This window comes from Bos mutus, chromosome 19 (genome assembly GCF_027580195.1).
Source record: "Bos mutus isolate GX-2022 chromosome 19, NWIPB_WYAK_1.1, whole genome shotgun sequence".
NCBI classification, from domain to species: domain Eukaryota; kingdom Metazoa; phylum Chordata; class Mammalia; order Artiodactyla; family Bovidae; genus Bos; species Bos mutus.
Window position 1 is genome coordinate 49369272 of NC_091635.1, and position 17569 is coordinate 49386840.

Genomic DNA, 17569 nt, shown 5'->3' on the forward strand with positions numbered 1-17569 from the left:
AAAGAGACAAATGATGTCTCAGGGTAGCTTTGGTTTGTACTTCTCTTATTATAAAGTCAATTTGATTCTTTCATATGACGATGGGCCATTATATAGCTTTTTTGTGAATTGTTTATTCATGTCTTTTGTCCTTTTTTTCTACACATTTTTTGGGGGTATTTTTTTAACTGTGATTTTTAAGAGTTCTTTCTATATTAGATATATTGTTGTATAGTTGTTAAATCCTGTCTGACTCTTTTGGGACCCCATGCATGGACTGTACCAGTCAGGCTCCTCTGTCCATGGGATTTCCTGGGCGAGAATACTGAAGTGGATTGCCATTTCTGAACATTTCACAATTTTAAAATGGGCAAGGGAATTAAATAAATAAATGGAATGTTATAACACATGGTCTCCTGCATCGGACCTCTTTTACTTAGCATAATGTTTTTGAAGTTCATCTATGTTGGAGCAGATACTATTACTTTGTGTTTTTTTTTTTATTATTACTGAGTAATTTTCCACAGGGTGTTGGTGTATGTTTTGCTTATCTACCTAATACCCGATAATCTGCAACTGGCAAACTGTTTTCCAAAGCAGCTGTACCATTTAACTTCCCCATCATTATTGTATGAGGGTTGTAGTTGCTCCACATTCTCACTAACACTTGTTATTGTCTGTCTTTTCTATTACACATCTAGTGAGTGTGAAGTGGTGTCACAATGTGATTTTTAAAAACACTATTCTTATTGAGAAGAAATTCATATAACATAAGGTGGTCTCTGCACATTCTGATTGTACTAAATGCCACTGAATATTATATATGCTTTACAATGGTTAATTTTATGTTATGCTAACTTTTCCAAAACAATTTGATACACCACAGCTAAGCAGTTATTTTCTGTTACTCCTTTCCCCTAGCCCTTAACAATCACCAATCTGCTTTCTGTACTGATAGTTTAGTTTTACCTCTTTTGGATATTTCATACAAATGGAATTGTATAATACGTCACCTCTTGTTGTCTAGCTTCTTTCATTTGCGAGGTTCATCCATGTCATATCATGTATCAGTACATCATTTCTTTTTATGGCTGAGTGATATTTCATGGCATATATATACATTTTGTTTATCCATTCACCTTACTGATTGATATTTGGGCTATTCCCACCTTATGGCTATTGTGAACAGTGCTAACAGGAAGATCTGGGTACAAGCATTTTAGTGTCTATTTTCAATTTTTTAGATAAATACCTAGAAGGGAATTACTGAGTTATGTGATAATTGCAATTTTGAGGAAATACTAACTTGTTTTCTATAGCAGTTACACCATTTTACAAACTCTACCAGTGACGCAATGAGAATCCCAAATTCTCTACATCAAAATCACAAACATCCTAGTAGGTACAAAGTGGAATTTCATGTGGTTTTGAGTTGCATTTTCCTAATGACAAACGATTTTGAGCATCTTTTCAACTGCTGGACAACCATGTGTATATCATTTGTATAAATCATCTCTGGAGAAATGTGCATTGAAGTCCCTTGCCCGTTTTAAAATTGAGTTATATTTTGGTTGATGAGTTGTAGGAGTTCTTTATATATTCTAGTTACTAGATTCTTGTCAGATCTATGATTTACAAATATTATGTCTCAGTCCGTAGATTTTCTTTTCAGTTTCTTGACAATGCCCTTTGAAGAACAAGTTTTTAATTTACATGAAGCCAAATTTACCTATTCTTTCTTCTACTGCTTCTGTTCTATATAAGAATTCATTTCAAAATCCAAATCACTCTTGAAGAAATATTTTTTCGGGATATAGAATTCTTGGCTACAGTGTTCTTTTTCTTTCAGCGATTTAAATTTTATGAAGGATACACACAGGTATCTTTATGCTGCTACTGCTTTAAAAGCTCTGTCTCTGGGTTTTGACAACCTAATGGTAATGTGTCTTGATATGGATCGCTTCATCAGCTTGAAGAGACAGCTCTACTCTCACATTCACTGCAACATTACTCACAATAGCCAAGGCATGGAAACAATCCAAGTGTCCAAAAGTGGATGAAAAGATGAAGAAAATGTGCTGTTTATGAATATATAAAATGGAATTTTATTCAGCCTTTCAAAATAGGAAATCATGTCTTTACAAAAACACACAGAGGAAGCTTGAGGGTATTATTTTAAATGAAATAAGCCGGACAGAGAAAGACAAATACTGCATGGTATCCAAAAAAAAGTTGAATTCAGAAACAGAATAGAAAAGAGGCTGCCAGGAGCTGGGAGAGAGACTGGTAAAAAGGTACAAATTTTCATTATAAGATATATGATGGTGATGGGTGCCTTAATTAACTTAGAGGGGGGAATTCTTTCAGAACACATACAATATACCAAGTCATCACAGTAACAATATATTTCAGATGTCAGAAATTTTAACTATTTAATGAAAATATACACAGACTGTATCTATAAACTTACCTAATAATTTGTCCTTCCTCTTCTGGAGTAGCTGGTCTTAACCCCAGAACTATGTGACATACCTAGAAATAAAATGGTAAATTAAACTTCACTGGTGCCAATGACTGGACCATATAATATTTCACATTCTCTATGTAATATCCACTTCTAGACGGGAACCTAAACTAGCAATAGCTTTTGGCTGATGAATTACCAATGATCCACTTGAGCAAATCTGAACTTTAAAGTTTGTGTGTTTTTTTTAAAGAAATAAATCATTTCAATGGAAGCAATTTCCAAATCTCTGTGATAGGAGGGAAAAAAAGAGAGAGAGAGAAAGGAAGAAAAGGAGAAAGAAAGGAAGGAAAAAACTACTTTTTAGAATGTTTCATTAATGCTATATACCTTAATTATCTCACACAGAGAATATTATCTTCTTTCCTGAAATCTGAAGAGCATACTACGGCACTTGGGTAGAAAGGTAAAGGGGAGACGAAAAGGATACCGGAAATGAAGGATAAAGGTAGCATTTCAACTTAAATAGCTCTAAGAAGAACATTAATGCTACTAGCGCTAAATATGCTTTAAAAAAAAAAGAATTTTTAAAAAAATTTTTGGTATGCCCGGTCTTTGTTGCTGCCTGGGCTTTTTCTAGCTGAGGTGAGCGAGGGCGACTCTCTTTTGCAGTGCACAGGCTTCTCACTGTGGGTGAGACTTTTCTTGTTGTGGGGCGTGGCCTCTGGGGTGAGTGGGCTTCAGTAGTTGTGGCACGCAGAAACAGCAGCGGTGGCCCACAGCTTAGCTGCTCCACAGCATGTGGAATCTTCCCAGGCCAGGGAGAGAACCTGCGTCTCCTGCATTGGCAGGCAGATTCTTAACCACTGGACCACCACGGAAGTTCTAAGTATGCTTTTTAAGGCTCATTTTCTCCTCATTTATTTGCCTTCTCTAAATCATTATAAAAGAAGTTATTCCCCACCCCCCACCATTTTATCATGAAAAATTTCAAAAATACAGAAAAGTTGAAACAAATTTACACTGAACACCTCATACTCATTACCTAATTCTGACATTAACATTATACTTCATCTATCCATCCCTCAATTCATCTATTAATCCATCTTAATTGTTGCATGTATTTCAAAGTAAGTTATAGACATTAGTACAGCTCCCTGTAAATATATCAGCCTGCCTGTTTATAATTTTGTTTACCTTTTGAGGTAAAATTTACTTAACAGTAACATAAATTAGGTTTATGAGACTCATCCATTTATCAATAGTTCATTGTTTTATTGTTGAGACAATACTTTTTAAAGGTTTTTAAATTGAAGTATAGTTGATTTATAATGTTGTGTTAGTTTCACACGACCTTCATCTAGTCAAGAAACAGAACATTGCTACCTACCCCGAAGTTCTACTTTGAGTTCCTTCCCAGACACTAAGTACCCTTTGATGTATTCACTACCCTGAATTCCACACCATGGATTGCTTTTTGTCTGCTTTTCTGGTCCAGTATTTTCCATTCCATATTGTGTAAGATTCCTTGATGTGGTTGTATGTAGCAGTAATATATTTATTTTTATTGCTTTAAACTAAACCATGTGTATGCAAGTATCACCATTAACTTTTATGTATTTATTGTTGACAGGTAGAGTTAGGTCATTTTCTGTTTGGGGCTGTAATAAGAAGTGATTAGAAGAACTTATTCTACGTCTTTTGGTGTTCAGATATACAAGTTTCTATAGAGTATATATAAAAACAGCCAATACTTGTAAGAATTTATATTCCTTCTGGCAATGTGAAAGTTACACTTTCTTATCTTCAACAATGCTTCATTATCACTTCAAGGCTAACCATTCTAGTGGATGTCTAATGGTATTCCAAGTACAATTTTAATATGTATTTTCATTATGACTAAAGAAGTTAGCCCCCTTTCATAATTATTAGCTATTTGGATATTCTCTTTTGTGAAGCACCCATTCAAGTTTTTTGTACATTTTAATATTAAGCTTCTGCCTTGTTTCCCATTGATTTTTGTTCTTTGTATGCCCTAGATGGGCTTCCCAGGTGGCACTAGTGGTAAAGAACATGCCTGCCAATGCAGGGGATGTAATAGACATTGGTTTAATCCCTGGGTCAGGAAGATTCCCCTGGAGAAGGGCATGGCAACCCACTCCAGTATTCTTGTCTGGAGAGTTCCATGGACAGAGGAACCTGGCGGACTACAGTGCAGGGGGTCAAAAAGAGTTGAACATGACCGAGCGACTAGCACACACATGCTCTATACATAAGTCTTTTGCTGGACACAAGTAAAGCAAATAAATTCTTATTATTTTCTTAATGGCATCTCTTGAAAAAAAGAATTCTTAATTTTACTGAAGTCCAACTTAAAACTTTTTTTGTGCTTGGCGTGCTCTGCGCTGTTTAAGAACTCTTTGCAACCTCAAAGTCATTCAATATCTATGTTATTTTCTAGACACTTTATTTATTCTTTACTTTCTAAATTTATTAAGATTTATAATCTACCTAAAATTACTTTTAAAAAATTTGTTTATTTTTAACTGCAGGATAACTGCTTTACAATGCTGCACTGGCCTCCACTGTACAACAGTGTGAACCAGCCACATTAGTTGCTCAGTTGTGTCTGACTCTTTGCAGCCCCACAGACTGTAGCCCGCCAGGCTCCTCTGTCCATGGAATTCTACAGGCAAGAATACTGGAGTGGGTAGCCATTCCCTTCTCTAGGGAATCTTTTTGACTCAGGGATCGAACCTGGGTCTCCTGCGTTGCAGGCAGATTCTTCACTGTCTGAGCCACCAGGGAAGCCCAAATCAGTCATAATTACACACACAGCCCTTCCATCCTAAGCCTCCCTTCCCGCTCCCATCCAACCCTTATAGGTCATCACAGAGTACCAGGCTGGGCTCCCTGTGCTCTACCGCAGCCTCCTACCAGCCATCTATTTTATACCTGACAGTGTATATATGTCAATGTTACTTTCTCAATTCATTCTACCCTCTCCTTCCCTTGCTGTGGCACAGTTCTGTTCTCTACATCTGCATGTCTATTGCTTCCCTGCAAACAGGTTCATCAGTGCTGTTTTTCTAGATTCCATATATATGCGTTAATATACAATATTTGTTTTTCTCTGACTTACTTCACTTTGTGTAACAGGGTCTAAAATTATTTTTCATGTAATGGGATGAATAATGATGCATAGTTTTTCCCACAGGAATACTAATTAATCCAGTACCACTTACTGAAAAGACCACCCCTTCTCATCCGCAATGCAATGTCTTCTTTGTTATAAATCAAATGATCACACCTACGTAGGTCTGTGTAAGAACACTCAATGTTGTTCCATTGGTTGATCTAACTTTATGCAGACTTCACATTGTTGTAACACTTGCTATTTTATAAAAAGTTCTAATATCTGGTAATATAAATCCATTGTCCTGAATTTCTTCTTTGCTATATTTTTGACCCTTGTACTTTTCTGTGTACTTAGAATCCTCTGGTCATGTTCTATAAAATCTCAGTGACAAAAACGAGCTTCTGGGGATTCTGATTTTGAGTGCACAAATCTTTAAGTCAACTGAAGGGGAACTGATACCTTTAACACATTGAGCCTTCCAATCAATAAATATGGGTTATCTCCCTCTGTACTGGATTTTTATTACTGTTGTAATAAATTATCACAAAATGTATAGCTTAAAACAACACAAATTTATTATTTTACAGTTATGCAGGTCAAAAGTAAGGTAGAGATCTCTCCAGGCTAAAATCAAGATGGCAACAGGGTGGTATTCCTTTCTGGAGGTCAAAGGAAGAATATGCTTCCTTCCGTTTTCCAGTGTCTAAAATTCACCCACAATCCTATGCTCATGGCTCTTTCTCTACCTTCAAAGCTAACAGATCTGCACCTCTCTAGCCCTGCTCCCAATGCCATCTCTTTTTCTCTGACCATAGCTGGGAAAAGTTTTCCACTTCTAAGGATTAGTGTGATTAGACTGGATCCATGGGGATAACTCAGGGCAATCTGTTTACACATATATTAAGTGAACGTAAAGTTTTAAAAGCATGTCTAAATATGGGATAAAGTGAGCACAGTAAAAGGTAGATGATGGGTAAATGGGTACTCAATGAAAAAATCTTTCAACTGTTTAATATAATGCTGGAAACACTGACATACAGAAACAAATCTCAAGCATTCGTTTATTTATAAATTAGAATCACAGGAAAATACTTTCACAGCAAGTCCCTGATAAGCATGAGAAAATAGTCAAGCCAATACAAAAATTCAAAATGCTTTGCTGCCTGAGAACTACAAGATGACGCAAATACAAACTCAAGTGGTCGAAATGTTTATATAATTAATTATGACTTAAAATTTGAGAATATTATTTTAAGTGAGATTAAAAAAAGAGCTCATCAATTTTCATATTATCAAGTAAGTCATTTCTGTTTACAGTAGTGATTTATATTACTTTTGTACATTTTTTATTTTCCAAAGCCATCAACTTAAATTCCTGTTGAAAACTGATAGTGGAGTAGCTGAATGATTTAAATGGCTATTATAAGCGTATCAGATTGCATATGCTTTAAATATACATTAGTTAGTAATTATCCACTAGGAAGAGTTCAATTTCCATTTATTCTAACAGTTATGTCATAGACCTCTTTATTTATAATGGAAGATCATGATAAAGACAAAGATACCAAACTTTTCTGACTTTCACAGGGGTGCTTTTACAAGGAAAGGAAAATAAGGAGAATCTAAAATATCACTATTAAGTCAACTTACGTATTTATGAAAAACTATGAAAAATGGAAACCATAAACTATTATTTATTTTTTTTTTTTTTTCATAAACTATTTTTTAAAATGGGAGCAAGAGACCTATTTTAACTGGGAAAACAGTTAAAATCTGGCTGCTCATTCCTAGCAGCTATTCTTTCTTCCTTCTCCTTTGATCTTTTTTGGACCTTATAAAGAATTAGAAAAAAAAAAGAAATAACTTTGCATCTAAGATAATCTCTTAACTGGAAAGATTGAATATTTTGTGAAAAATTTACAGGTGCCTATTTGTGAACCATCTCTGTTCCACGGCCTTATTAGGAGGGGTCTTTGAAGAAAAATAGCAATTATAATGGCTTTCACAATTTAAATTATTCTCTGTGTCTACATTCTGCTCTGTGACGAGTTTTAAGATAAACATGATCAGCTATATTCCACTCTCCTAACTTCTCATGACTTTGAGAAACTTCAGTAGGCACTCATGCTTTATCTCACCATCTTTCAGGTAGTATATAGGATAATGTAGTTTTTTTTATAATATATGGTTTTGTAGCTTAGATGGCAGTTAACTACTACGTAATGGAAAAGATGAAGAACTACTGGTATCACTGCCCTCTGTACTTGTCATTTACCTTAAACATACCTGGAAAAGTAGATTCAAAAATTCATTGGCAAGAACATTTTTCACACTCCAGATTTGATAGTCTTCTAGAGTAAGATGACCCATCTGAAAGAGAAACAGTATTTTAAAAGACCTCATATTAAGAATGCCCTCATTTTTTATTTGAGTAAAATCTGGTTTATTAAACTTCTAATGATTATTTGTCTGAAAGAAATCCAACAATTTAAGGCAGGTGCTATCTGTTCATCTGAGAAATAGGCCAGCCAGGATAAGTTTAAAAGTTTTCATTAAAGTAGTCAATGGCAATGAGGATAATTTATCACCAACCATCTTCTTCTTTCAACAACACCTGGGAAATAACTCACATTATCTTCTGGTTCATACGTTACCTATGGAACCTACAAAAGGCCCCAGGTTGACGCAAATACAAACTCAAGTGGTCGAAGTGTTTATAAAATCCTAACAATTTTCTAAGACCCCCTTCTTAGAAATATTTAGCAACTTCATCAGAATTCTTAGAGATTGAAAAGAACTTAATAAAAATAAAAAATGAGTATCTATATTACATTTCCCTAAAATATAATTTAATGTTACTCTTTTTTGGTTTCAAAGTGTACTAAAAATTACATTTTTCATACATTCTGTATGAAAACCACAGCAAGCTACAGGAGAAAACCTATTATAATATCCCTAACTAATAAATGTTGTCAAACTAAGTTCAAGAATTTATTATTTGTAAAGTACATGCTTATTTCTATTACATGGTTATTCTGGATGCTATTAAAGAACTCAGAAGAGACCTTTACCAGTATTACTTTAGAAATTTTGTAAAACAATGTATGTATCCAGATTAAGATAGTCATTTCCATTATCTCCTTATGGCCCTTCCCAGTTGAATCACTCATCTGCAAAACCACTGTTGTAACACCTATTACCATTTGCTGGTTTTGTCCCTATTCTCAAACTTCATATAAATGGAATCATACAATGTGTTTTCATTTTACCAGCATTTCCTTTGCTCAGTACAAGGTTAGCCTTTCTATAACTTATTAAAATGGGAGAAATACAGATTATAAACTGTAGATTGCATGGGCTGTGTTTACTTAATTTTTATAACATGCCTACCTTATAAAATATAAATGTTTTTATGTATATAACACTTCAGCGGAGTTGTTTAAAGGTGGAATAGGCTTTGCTTGCTTCGACAGCACATATACTAAAATTGGAAATACGGAATGGGCTGTCTTTAGAGACAGCTTGGAGGGACTGTAACCACTGGTCCAAATAAGCACTTGGTTGAGACAACGTACAAGAGATTTAAATATATATACCAGCTACATATACCAATTCAAAGTGTGAGGTATTTTTAGAAAGAAGTCAGTCCCAGGTGCACTCACCTTCGTGGTGTCATGTGCATTCAATATGCCTTCTACAATGTCACATAGATCCATGTGTAATTCCTGTAAAAACAGAAACCCAAAGAAGTAATTAGAAAAAAAGCAGATTATCATTTTTATTAGTCAGTGACTAAGTATATGATGTTGGGCTTCCCTGGTGGCTCAGAGGTAAAGAACCTGCCTGCCAATGCAGAAGACATGGGTTCAGTCCCTTGGTTGGGAAGATCCTATGGAGAAGGAAATGACAACCCACTCCAGTATTGGTGCCTGGGAAATCCTATGGACACAGGAGCCTAGCCAGGCTACAGTCCACAGGGTTGCAAAAGAGTCAAACACAACTTAGTGACCAAACAATAACAAAAGTATATATTTTGGTCAAATATTTACAATACATTCAGTTTATTAAATTTTCTAAGGCAAATTCTCTTCCCAATTTTGTACTTTTAACTACAGATATTTTGAGTAGCATAATATAGCAACTAGAAGTCAAAGCAAATCCTTTATTCTTGATCTCTTTAAAAATTTTATTCACTGCATTTTCCTGTTGGTGTGAAGTTTACATGCACCAAAATGTATATACAAGCAGAATTTACCGGTATATCATCAGTGCGGTTGTCCTTCCAGACCTCTAATAGTGCAAGAACCATGTTTCTCAGCTCAACCCTGGAGAGAACTCCATCACGGTCAACATCAAACACCTTGAAACAAACTAAACAAAAGAAACTCTTTTGGAGGGAAATCACTTTTATACTTTGAAGTACAATACATATTACTAGAAGCTGCCCTAGTAAAATTACAAAGTTTCTCAAGCAAGTACATTCTGGATTAAATTTTCATCTGGAGCAGACTATGTCATGGAAGTCCTCTGAACTTGTAGGGCTTCCTGCACACATTTCTAAGTCTCTCTCTCCAAATCATTAGCCAGGCTGGAGAACCTTATCCTGCCTCTAAATCTAGAGCTAAATTCCTTATAAACTGAAAAATATTAATAAGATCCAATTTACTACAGTAAAAAGCCTCTTGATGAAAGTGAAAGAGGAGAGTGAAAAAGTTGGCTTAAAGCTCAACATTCAGAAAACTAAGATCATGGCATCTGGTCCCATCACTGCATGGGAGATAGATGGGGAAACTGGAAACAGTGTCAGACTTTATTTTTTGGGGCTCCAAAATCACTGCAGATGGTGATTGGAGCCATGAAATTAAAAGACGCTTACTCCTTGGAAGAAAAGTTACGACCAACCTAGACAGCATATTGAAAAGCAGAGACATTACTTTGCCAACAAAGGTCTGTCTGGTCAAGGCTATGGTTTTTCCAGTAGTCATGTATGGATGTGAGAGTTGGACTATAAAGAAAGCTGAGCGCCAAAGAATTGATGCTTTTGAACTGTGATGTTGGAGAAGACTTTGAGAGTCCCTTGGGCTGCAAGGAGATCCAACCAGTGCATCCTAAAGGAGATCAGTCCTGGGTGTTCTTTGGAAGGACTGATGCTAAAGCTGAAACTCCAATACTTTGGCCACCTCATGCAAAGAGTTGACTCATTGGAGAAGACTCTGATGCTGGGAGGGATTGGGGGCAGGAGGAGAAGGGGATGACAGAGGATGAAATGGCTGGATGGCATCACCGACTCGATAGATGTGAATCTGAGTGAACTCCGGGAGTTGGTGATGGACAGGGCCGCCTGGTGTGCTGCAATTCATGGGGTAGCAAAGAGTCGGACACGACTGAGCAACTGAACTGAACTGAAAGTTACTATACATTATCTTGCAGATTTTGAGGTGGTAATTCAAGCCTTTAATTTTCAATATTTTAAACTGATCATTTCAGAATTGATTCTCACAATGCTGAAAATATTCCATCTATATTAAGAATCAACACAAGCTGGTACATTTGGCCCTCCATACCAAGGGGTTCCACGTTCCCAGATTCAACCACAAAACAAAAATATATAAAAATTTTAAAAAAATCTTCAGGAAGTTTCCAAGAGTAAAACTTGAATTTGCCACACACTGGCAACTATTTATACAGCATCTACATTGTATTTACAACTATTTACATTGCATTAGGTATTATAAGTAACCTAGAGATGATTTAAAGTACATAAGAATATATATGTAGTTTATATATGCAAACACTATGCCATTTTATATAAGAAATTGAGTATTCATGGATTTTGGTGTCCTAGAGGGGTCCCAGAACCAACTCCCAGCTGATACTAAGAGATAACCATACAAAGATTTTCCCTCTCCAGTGTAATTAAAGGTACACTCAACTATTTTTTTTTTTTTTTTTGCCAAGGAACAAGTTCAACTCTTCAATTTTTTGTTTATCTACAACAGGCTAACAATTAGAAAGAGTTGGACTGTGAAGAAAGCTGAGCACTGAAGAATTGATGTTTTTGAACTGTGGTGTTGGAAAAGACTCTTGAGAGTCCCTTGGACTGCAAGGAGATCCAACCAGTCCATCCTGAAGGAGATCAGTCCTGGGTATTCATTGGAAGGACTGATGTTGAAGCTCAAACTCCAATACTTTGGCCACCTCATGCGAAGAGTTGACTCATTGGAAAAGACCCTGATGCTGGGAGGGATTTGGGACAGGAGGAGAAGGGGATGACAGAGGATGAGATGGCTGGATGGCATCACCGACTCGATAGACATGAGTTTGGGTAAATTCCGGGAGTTGGTGATGGACAGGGAGGCCCAGTGTGCTGCCATTCATGGGGTTGCAAAGAGTCGGACACAACTGAGCGACTGAACTGAACAATTAGAAATACTAACATTTGCTAATTAACATCAAATGAATCACTCTAGCTTATTAACTTGCACTAGCAAAAAACAATTTTTAAAAAATTTTAAGGCAATAATAAACCTCAACTGAGAAGCAAAGATGTCAGTCTCTTTATTTAGTATTTGAACTTTAATGGAAACAAATAATCTATCATAAAATCATGCTGGAATAATAGTATACCATATCAAAGAAGAAAAAAGAAATCTAACAAGTAGCATAGCCAAAATAGGCAACATTTGTGAAACTGTATTTTTGAAAGACAGAGAGATAATGACTTTTGTAAATATATTAGAATTAGATTCCAATTAAATGTAAACTTACATTTTCTCAAATATGGTTAAGATTTATTAAAGCAATATACTAATGCTTATAAATTATGGCATAACATTTTTAGTAGGTTTAAAAGACTTTTAGTATTTAATAAAATTGTGTTTTGATCATAAATTTCATTTTGTTAATAAAATATTAATGTATAGAAGTGACAGAAAATAAACTATAATTCAAGTCATGTAAGATACAAAATTTTCTATATAGACTACCAGAAAATATTTTCTAAGTGCTTAACATTTTCAAAGATATCATGATCGATGTAGTTCATTTATTATGAACTGCACCTTCATCTGGAAAATCAACCCCATTACTAATGACAAAGATTCCAAATCACTCCACAGTAAAAAAAAAAAAAAAAAAAGATGACTAAATCCTTACAGTGACCTCACTAGAACTTCAACATAGATATTTGCCAAAGTAATGAAAATTTAAGCCTTAATCCACAGATGATTTCTACATGAATGAATGCTGATATTTTTCTCGGTATCGTTTGCAAATTTTGTGATAATGTTTAACACACTCACATTTTTGTCTTTCAGCAAGAGGTCCTCTGCAACAGGCTGATAACCCACAGGATATCTCCTTAAAATCTATGTGATTGTCACGATTTTCATCAAAAGCATTAAACAAACCTGTAAAATAGGAAAAGACAACATAAATCAGAATCAACAAATTTCCTAATGTTAATGACATGTTTATGAAAGGAGGCATGACTTTTTCCCATAAACTACTGAATTAAAAATAAAAGTTTATCAATAGCTCCCACTGTCTCAGGAAGGTTTTTTTTTCCTGATATAATTATAAAACTTAACTTTTTAACAGACTGCAAAATACATTACTATCATTTAGTGTTTGGTTCTGTTTGCCTGCCTGTCTCTATCTTATATCAAATCCTATAGCTAAAAATGACTATAGTATGTAAAAAGTAGAAACAAATTAAAAAAATTAAGAACCGAAAAAAAAGAAAAGCCAGAGACCACAACTATCCTTATTTGGAAAGAATGAGAAGAAAAAGGAAAAAAGAAGAAAAGTTGAACTGCATATCAAAGATATACTGTGCTGTTATTAATAAGCTCCATTAAGCTCTTTCATGAGGCAAAAAAAAAGTAATACAGTATAAGAGAAAGAAATTCTGTATTGCAGTCTTCTTTGTGCTACTTGATAATATAAATATTTTAAATTTCAGAAATAAAAGGGAATTTATAATATAATCTGTGGTTTTCAAACTTTTTATATGACATAGAAATGAAATAATTTTATTTTCAAATAAAATGACTTATCACTCTCTAATTCTAAAAAGGTTAAAAACACAACTGCACCTCTGAAGTAGGTGATGTCCTATCTCTTCTGGTTCCCCTAACAAGTATTTCCGAAATACACAGGGAATGTGAAGAATACAGATAGTCTACAAGACTCTACTTCTGTGCCCTCAGTTAAAGAGTAGGAAAATCATAGCTAAGGAGGAGTTAAACAACTTGCCAAAACAAAGTTTAACAAGGTCTGGACCAGAAAGAAAACCCAAGTATTCAGACACCATATGTGGTTTTTGTGATATCACCCGACAACTACTGTTTACATTTCCATCTTTTTAAGTGATAGCAATGAGAAATTTAGGGCTAAGCGAGAACTGTAGATATGGACCAGTCCAGTGGTTTCCTAATCTTTTTTTGGGTGGGGGAAGGAGTGACACAACAGTGGCACCTTTCTCTTCTTTTTTTTTAATTTTTGCTGTGCCACACACAGGATCCTACTTCTCAACCAGAAATTGAACCCAGGCCCTTGGCAGTGAAATCGAGGAGTCCTAACTGCTGGACCGTCAGGGAATTCCCCAGTGAACTTTCTTATGTGAAAGAAAAATTGTGGAGGTTCTTGAGCTGAGGAAGAGGCGGGGCTGTATGTGGAAGTCCAGAGCTTTCCCTGCTCAGTGGCCACCTCCCTAATCCCTGGACTATAGGAGTGAGTTTCTGAGGCACCCACAGGAGTACAGTTTCATAACCACTGTCATGGTCAAAACATTTTACATATGAGAATATACAGGTGAGAGGGAGGCTTCCCAGGTGGCCCTAGTGGTAAAGAACCTGCTTGCCAATGCAGGAGCCACAAGAGAACCTAGTTTGGTCCCTGCGTTGGGAAAATTCCCTGGAGGACGGCATGGCATCCCCCGCCAGTATTCTTGCCTAGAGAATCCCACGGACAGAGGAGCCTGGCAGGCTACAGTCCATGGGGTCAAAGAGTCAAACATGACTGAGCGACTAATTAGCACAAATGTACCGATGAGGGAGCTAAACTGACTTATGCAAGGTTACATAAGTAGAATAGGACGCTCAAGACTATAATCTTAATTCCCAATTTAATTTTCCTCCCCACCGAACTATTTGCAAGAAACCTGCAAACCTGTAACATTATGGCCTTTTAGAGTTAAGATATACTGGTTAGAAATAAAAGCTGGTCTCATGTGTGTTTAAGCAAGGAACATCATAGAAACAGAATGATTCCTACCTTCACTTAGAGATGGACGAATTGGTGGTGAAACCAATGGGCCAAATGTCTCTAAATCGAATCGTCCAGTTCGGGATTGAGCCTTCAGCAACCAATAGCGTTTCTCCAGATCAATGATGTCTGATTCCTCCACTGAGAGTCAAATCAAACAAGATCATAAAACCTCAGTCTTCTCTTCTAGGCAGTTAGTTAGCTCATCCTGAAAATGCAACTTCTAAGGATATGTTTTAATTTCTCAGTTATACTGCTAACAACTACCTAAAACAAAACTCTGAAAAACAAACACATTATACCTAAAATGAAATGAAAAGTAAGTCAAATTAACATAAAACGGGTTTTAAAATGGAATTTTTTCCCCAGTAGGCTGTTTTAAGTCCAACATGTAAATCGTAAACAACTGAGATGTTTCATTCTGGTTTCCCACAACATTTTTATCTGTACTCGTTTTTGCTAATATTCAATCTCTATCCTGGATTTGATGATTTTATATATATATATATATTTTTTTTTTTTTCTCTCCTGGCTATACTGTAAACATCCTAACAGAAGGAGTCTATGTCTGATTCATCCTGTTGATATGGTAACTACTTACACATTCGGTACTTATTAAAGAAATGAAAAGGAACAGGATAAAAGATGTTAAAAGTAATGAAGTTCCCTTCGATGTTCACCTGAAACTATCACAACACACTATTAATTGGCTAATTCCCATTATATAATAAAAAGTTAAAAGATATATATTAAAAAAAACTCAAATTATGAAGTCAATAAATGAGAAAGAAAGTAGATTAGAATTTATAGTGTGATAAGTAATAGGGGCATCATGAAAACATGAACAGCTTTTTCTCCTCGTTCACCAGAAAATGCATTTTCTTTTTAAAAAAAGTCCCAGATAAGCTCTAATTATGGTTACATTCTATATGTGTGGTTTTTTTCCTTCCAAGGAACAAAGACTGAAAAAATTATTAGAATCTCAGTGACCTATAAGGCAATATCAAAAGTACAGCAAATATCAAAAGTATACCTGGTGGCTCAGTGGTAAAACAGTCCACCTGCCAATGCAGGAGACCGGGTTTGACCCCTGGTGCAGGAAGATCCCTCAGGCCGTGAGGCAACTAAGCACATGTGCCATGACTGCTGATCGTGTCCTCCAGAGCCTGTGCTCTGCAGCTACGGAGTCCTGCTCACTCTAGAGCCCATGCTCCACAAGAGAAGCCACCACAACGAGAAGCCCTCTCACTGCAACTAGAGAGAAGCCCTCAAAACTAGAGAAGAGCCTGCGCAGCAGCGAAATTCAGCACAGCCAAAAATAAAAAAATTTTTAAAAGCACAGCATATATATTATTGGGGTCGCAGGAAAGAGTGGGCAGAAAATGTTTAAAACACTTAACAGCTGAAAATTTTTCAAATTTGATAAAAACTATAATCCCATAATCCAGAAGTTCAATGAACCCTGTGTAAGAAAAATTCAAAGAAAACCAAACCAAGGTAAGATGTAACCAAGTTGCTGATAAAGAAAAAAAAAATCTCTAAAGCAGCATGAGAAGGGAGAAAAAATACATTATAACCAGGGGAATTAAACAATGGTTTCTCTTCAGAAACAAGGCAGCTAGAAGACAATGGGGGCACGAGGAGAGGAAGAGGATCAAAAAGGAGAAAAAAAACTAAAACCCTGTTAAACTCTATAACCTATGAAAACTCCTTCAAAAATAAAGGTAAAATAAAGCATTTTTTTGACAAACAAAAGCTGAGAGAATTCATCAACAGCAGAACTATACCAAAAGGAATATAAAAAGATGTTCTTCAGATTAAGTGATACCAGATGGAAACCACTATCTATACAAAGGAATGATGAAAACAAGAAATGCTCGGCTCCTAACGTCCATCTGACATCATTAATCATAACAGATTGTGGGTGGGCGTTTAGCTGCAGCTTTGGTTAGACGAAGTACACCTCTAGTTCAAATGTTCTGAAGGTGAGCTCATGTTTCTATTCCAGAGAGCCCAGAAACTACCAGTTTTTTAATCTGGAGGTCTACAAATTCTAGCCTCATTGGTTGCATGCTGCTGCTGCTAAGTCACTTCAGTCGTGTCCGACTCTGTGTGACCCCATAGACGGCAGCCCACCAGGCTCCCCTGTCCCTGGGATTCTCCAGGCAAGAACACTGGAGTGGGTTGCCATTTCCTTCTCCAATGCATAAAAGTGAAAAGTGAATGTAAAGTTGCTCAGTCGTGTCCAACTCTTCGCGACCCCATGGACTGCAGCCTTCCAGGTTCCTCCGTCCATGGGATTTTCCAGGCAGGAGTACTGGAGTGGGGTGCCACATGCATGTTTGTATAAATAATGTTTTATTAGCACACAATAACATTTACATACACAGTTTATGGTTGCTAATATGTTACAATGGCAGAGTTGAATAATTGTAATGAAGAGCCATACTGCCCACAAGTCTGAAATATTCACTGCTTTTTAAAAATATGTTTGGCATCCCTGAATTGAAGTTGCATAACCACAAGACTCCAACTCCATAAATGACAGCATCTTAGGACCACAGAGTCTTCAGACTGCAACCTTCAAGATTCTGAGACTTCAAAACTGTGAGCCATTGAAACTGCCAGCCCATGAAACTGCCTAGCCTCAGTCTCAGCAAAATTTCCACAGGACAGAACTACTGGCTGGAGATGGTTATCTCCTGACAATGTGAGGATAA

General features: G+C 36.1%; 1 protein-coding gene across 1 annotated transcript in view; it reads right to left on the reverse strand.

The window, feature by feature from the left end:
- Positions 1–17569, reverse strand: part of USP32 (ubiquitin specific peptidase 32) — a 212666-nt gene that overhangs the window by 53553 nt on the left and 141544 nt on the right. The window contains exons 6-11 of the mRNA XM_005892310.3: positions 14859–14990; positions 12884–12991; positions 9838–9953; positions 9245–9307; positions 7869–7952; positions 2450–2511 (exon numbers count right to left, since the gene is read on the reverse strand). Coding sequence (XP_005892372.1) covers positions 2450–2511; positions 7869–7952; positions 9245–9307; positions 9838–9953; positions 12884–12991; positions 14859–14990 — 565 coding nt within the window. The remainder of the gene's footprint in view (positions 1–2449; positions 2512–7868; positions 7953–9244; positions 9308–9837; positions 9954–12883; positions 12992–14858; positions 14991–17569) is intronic.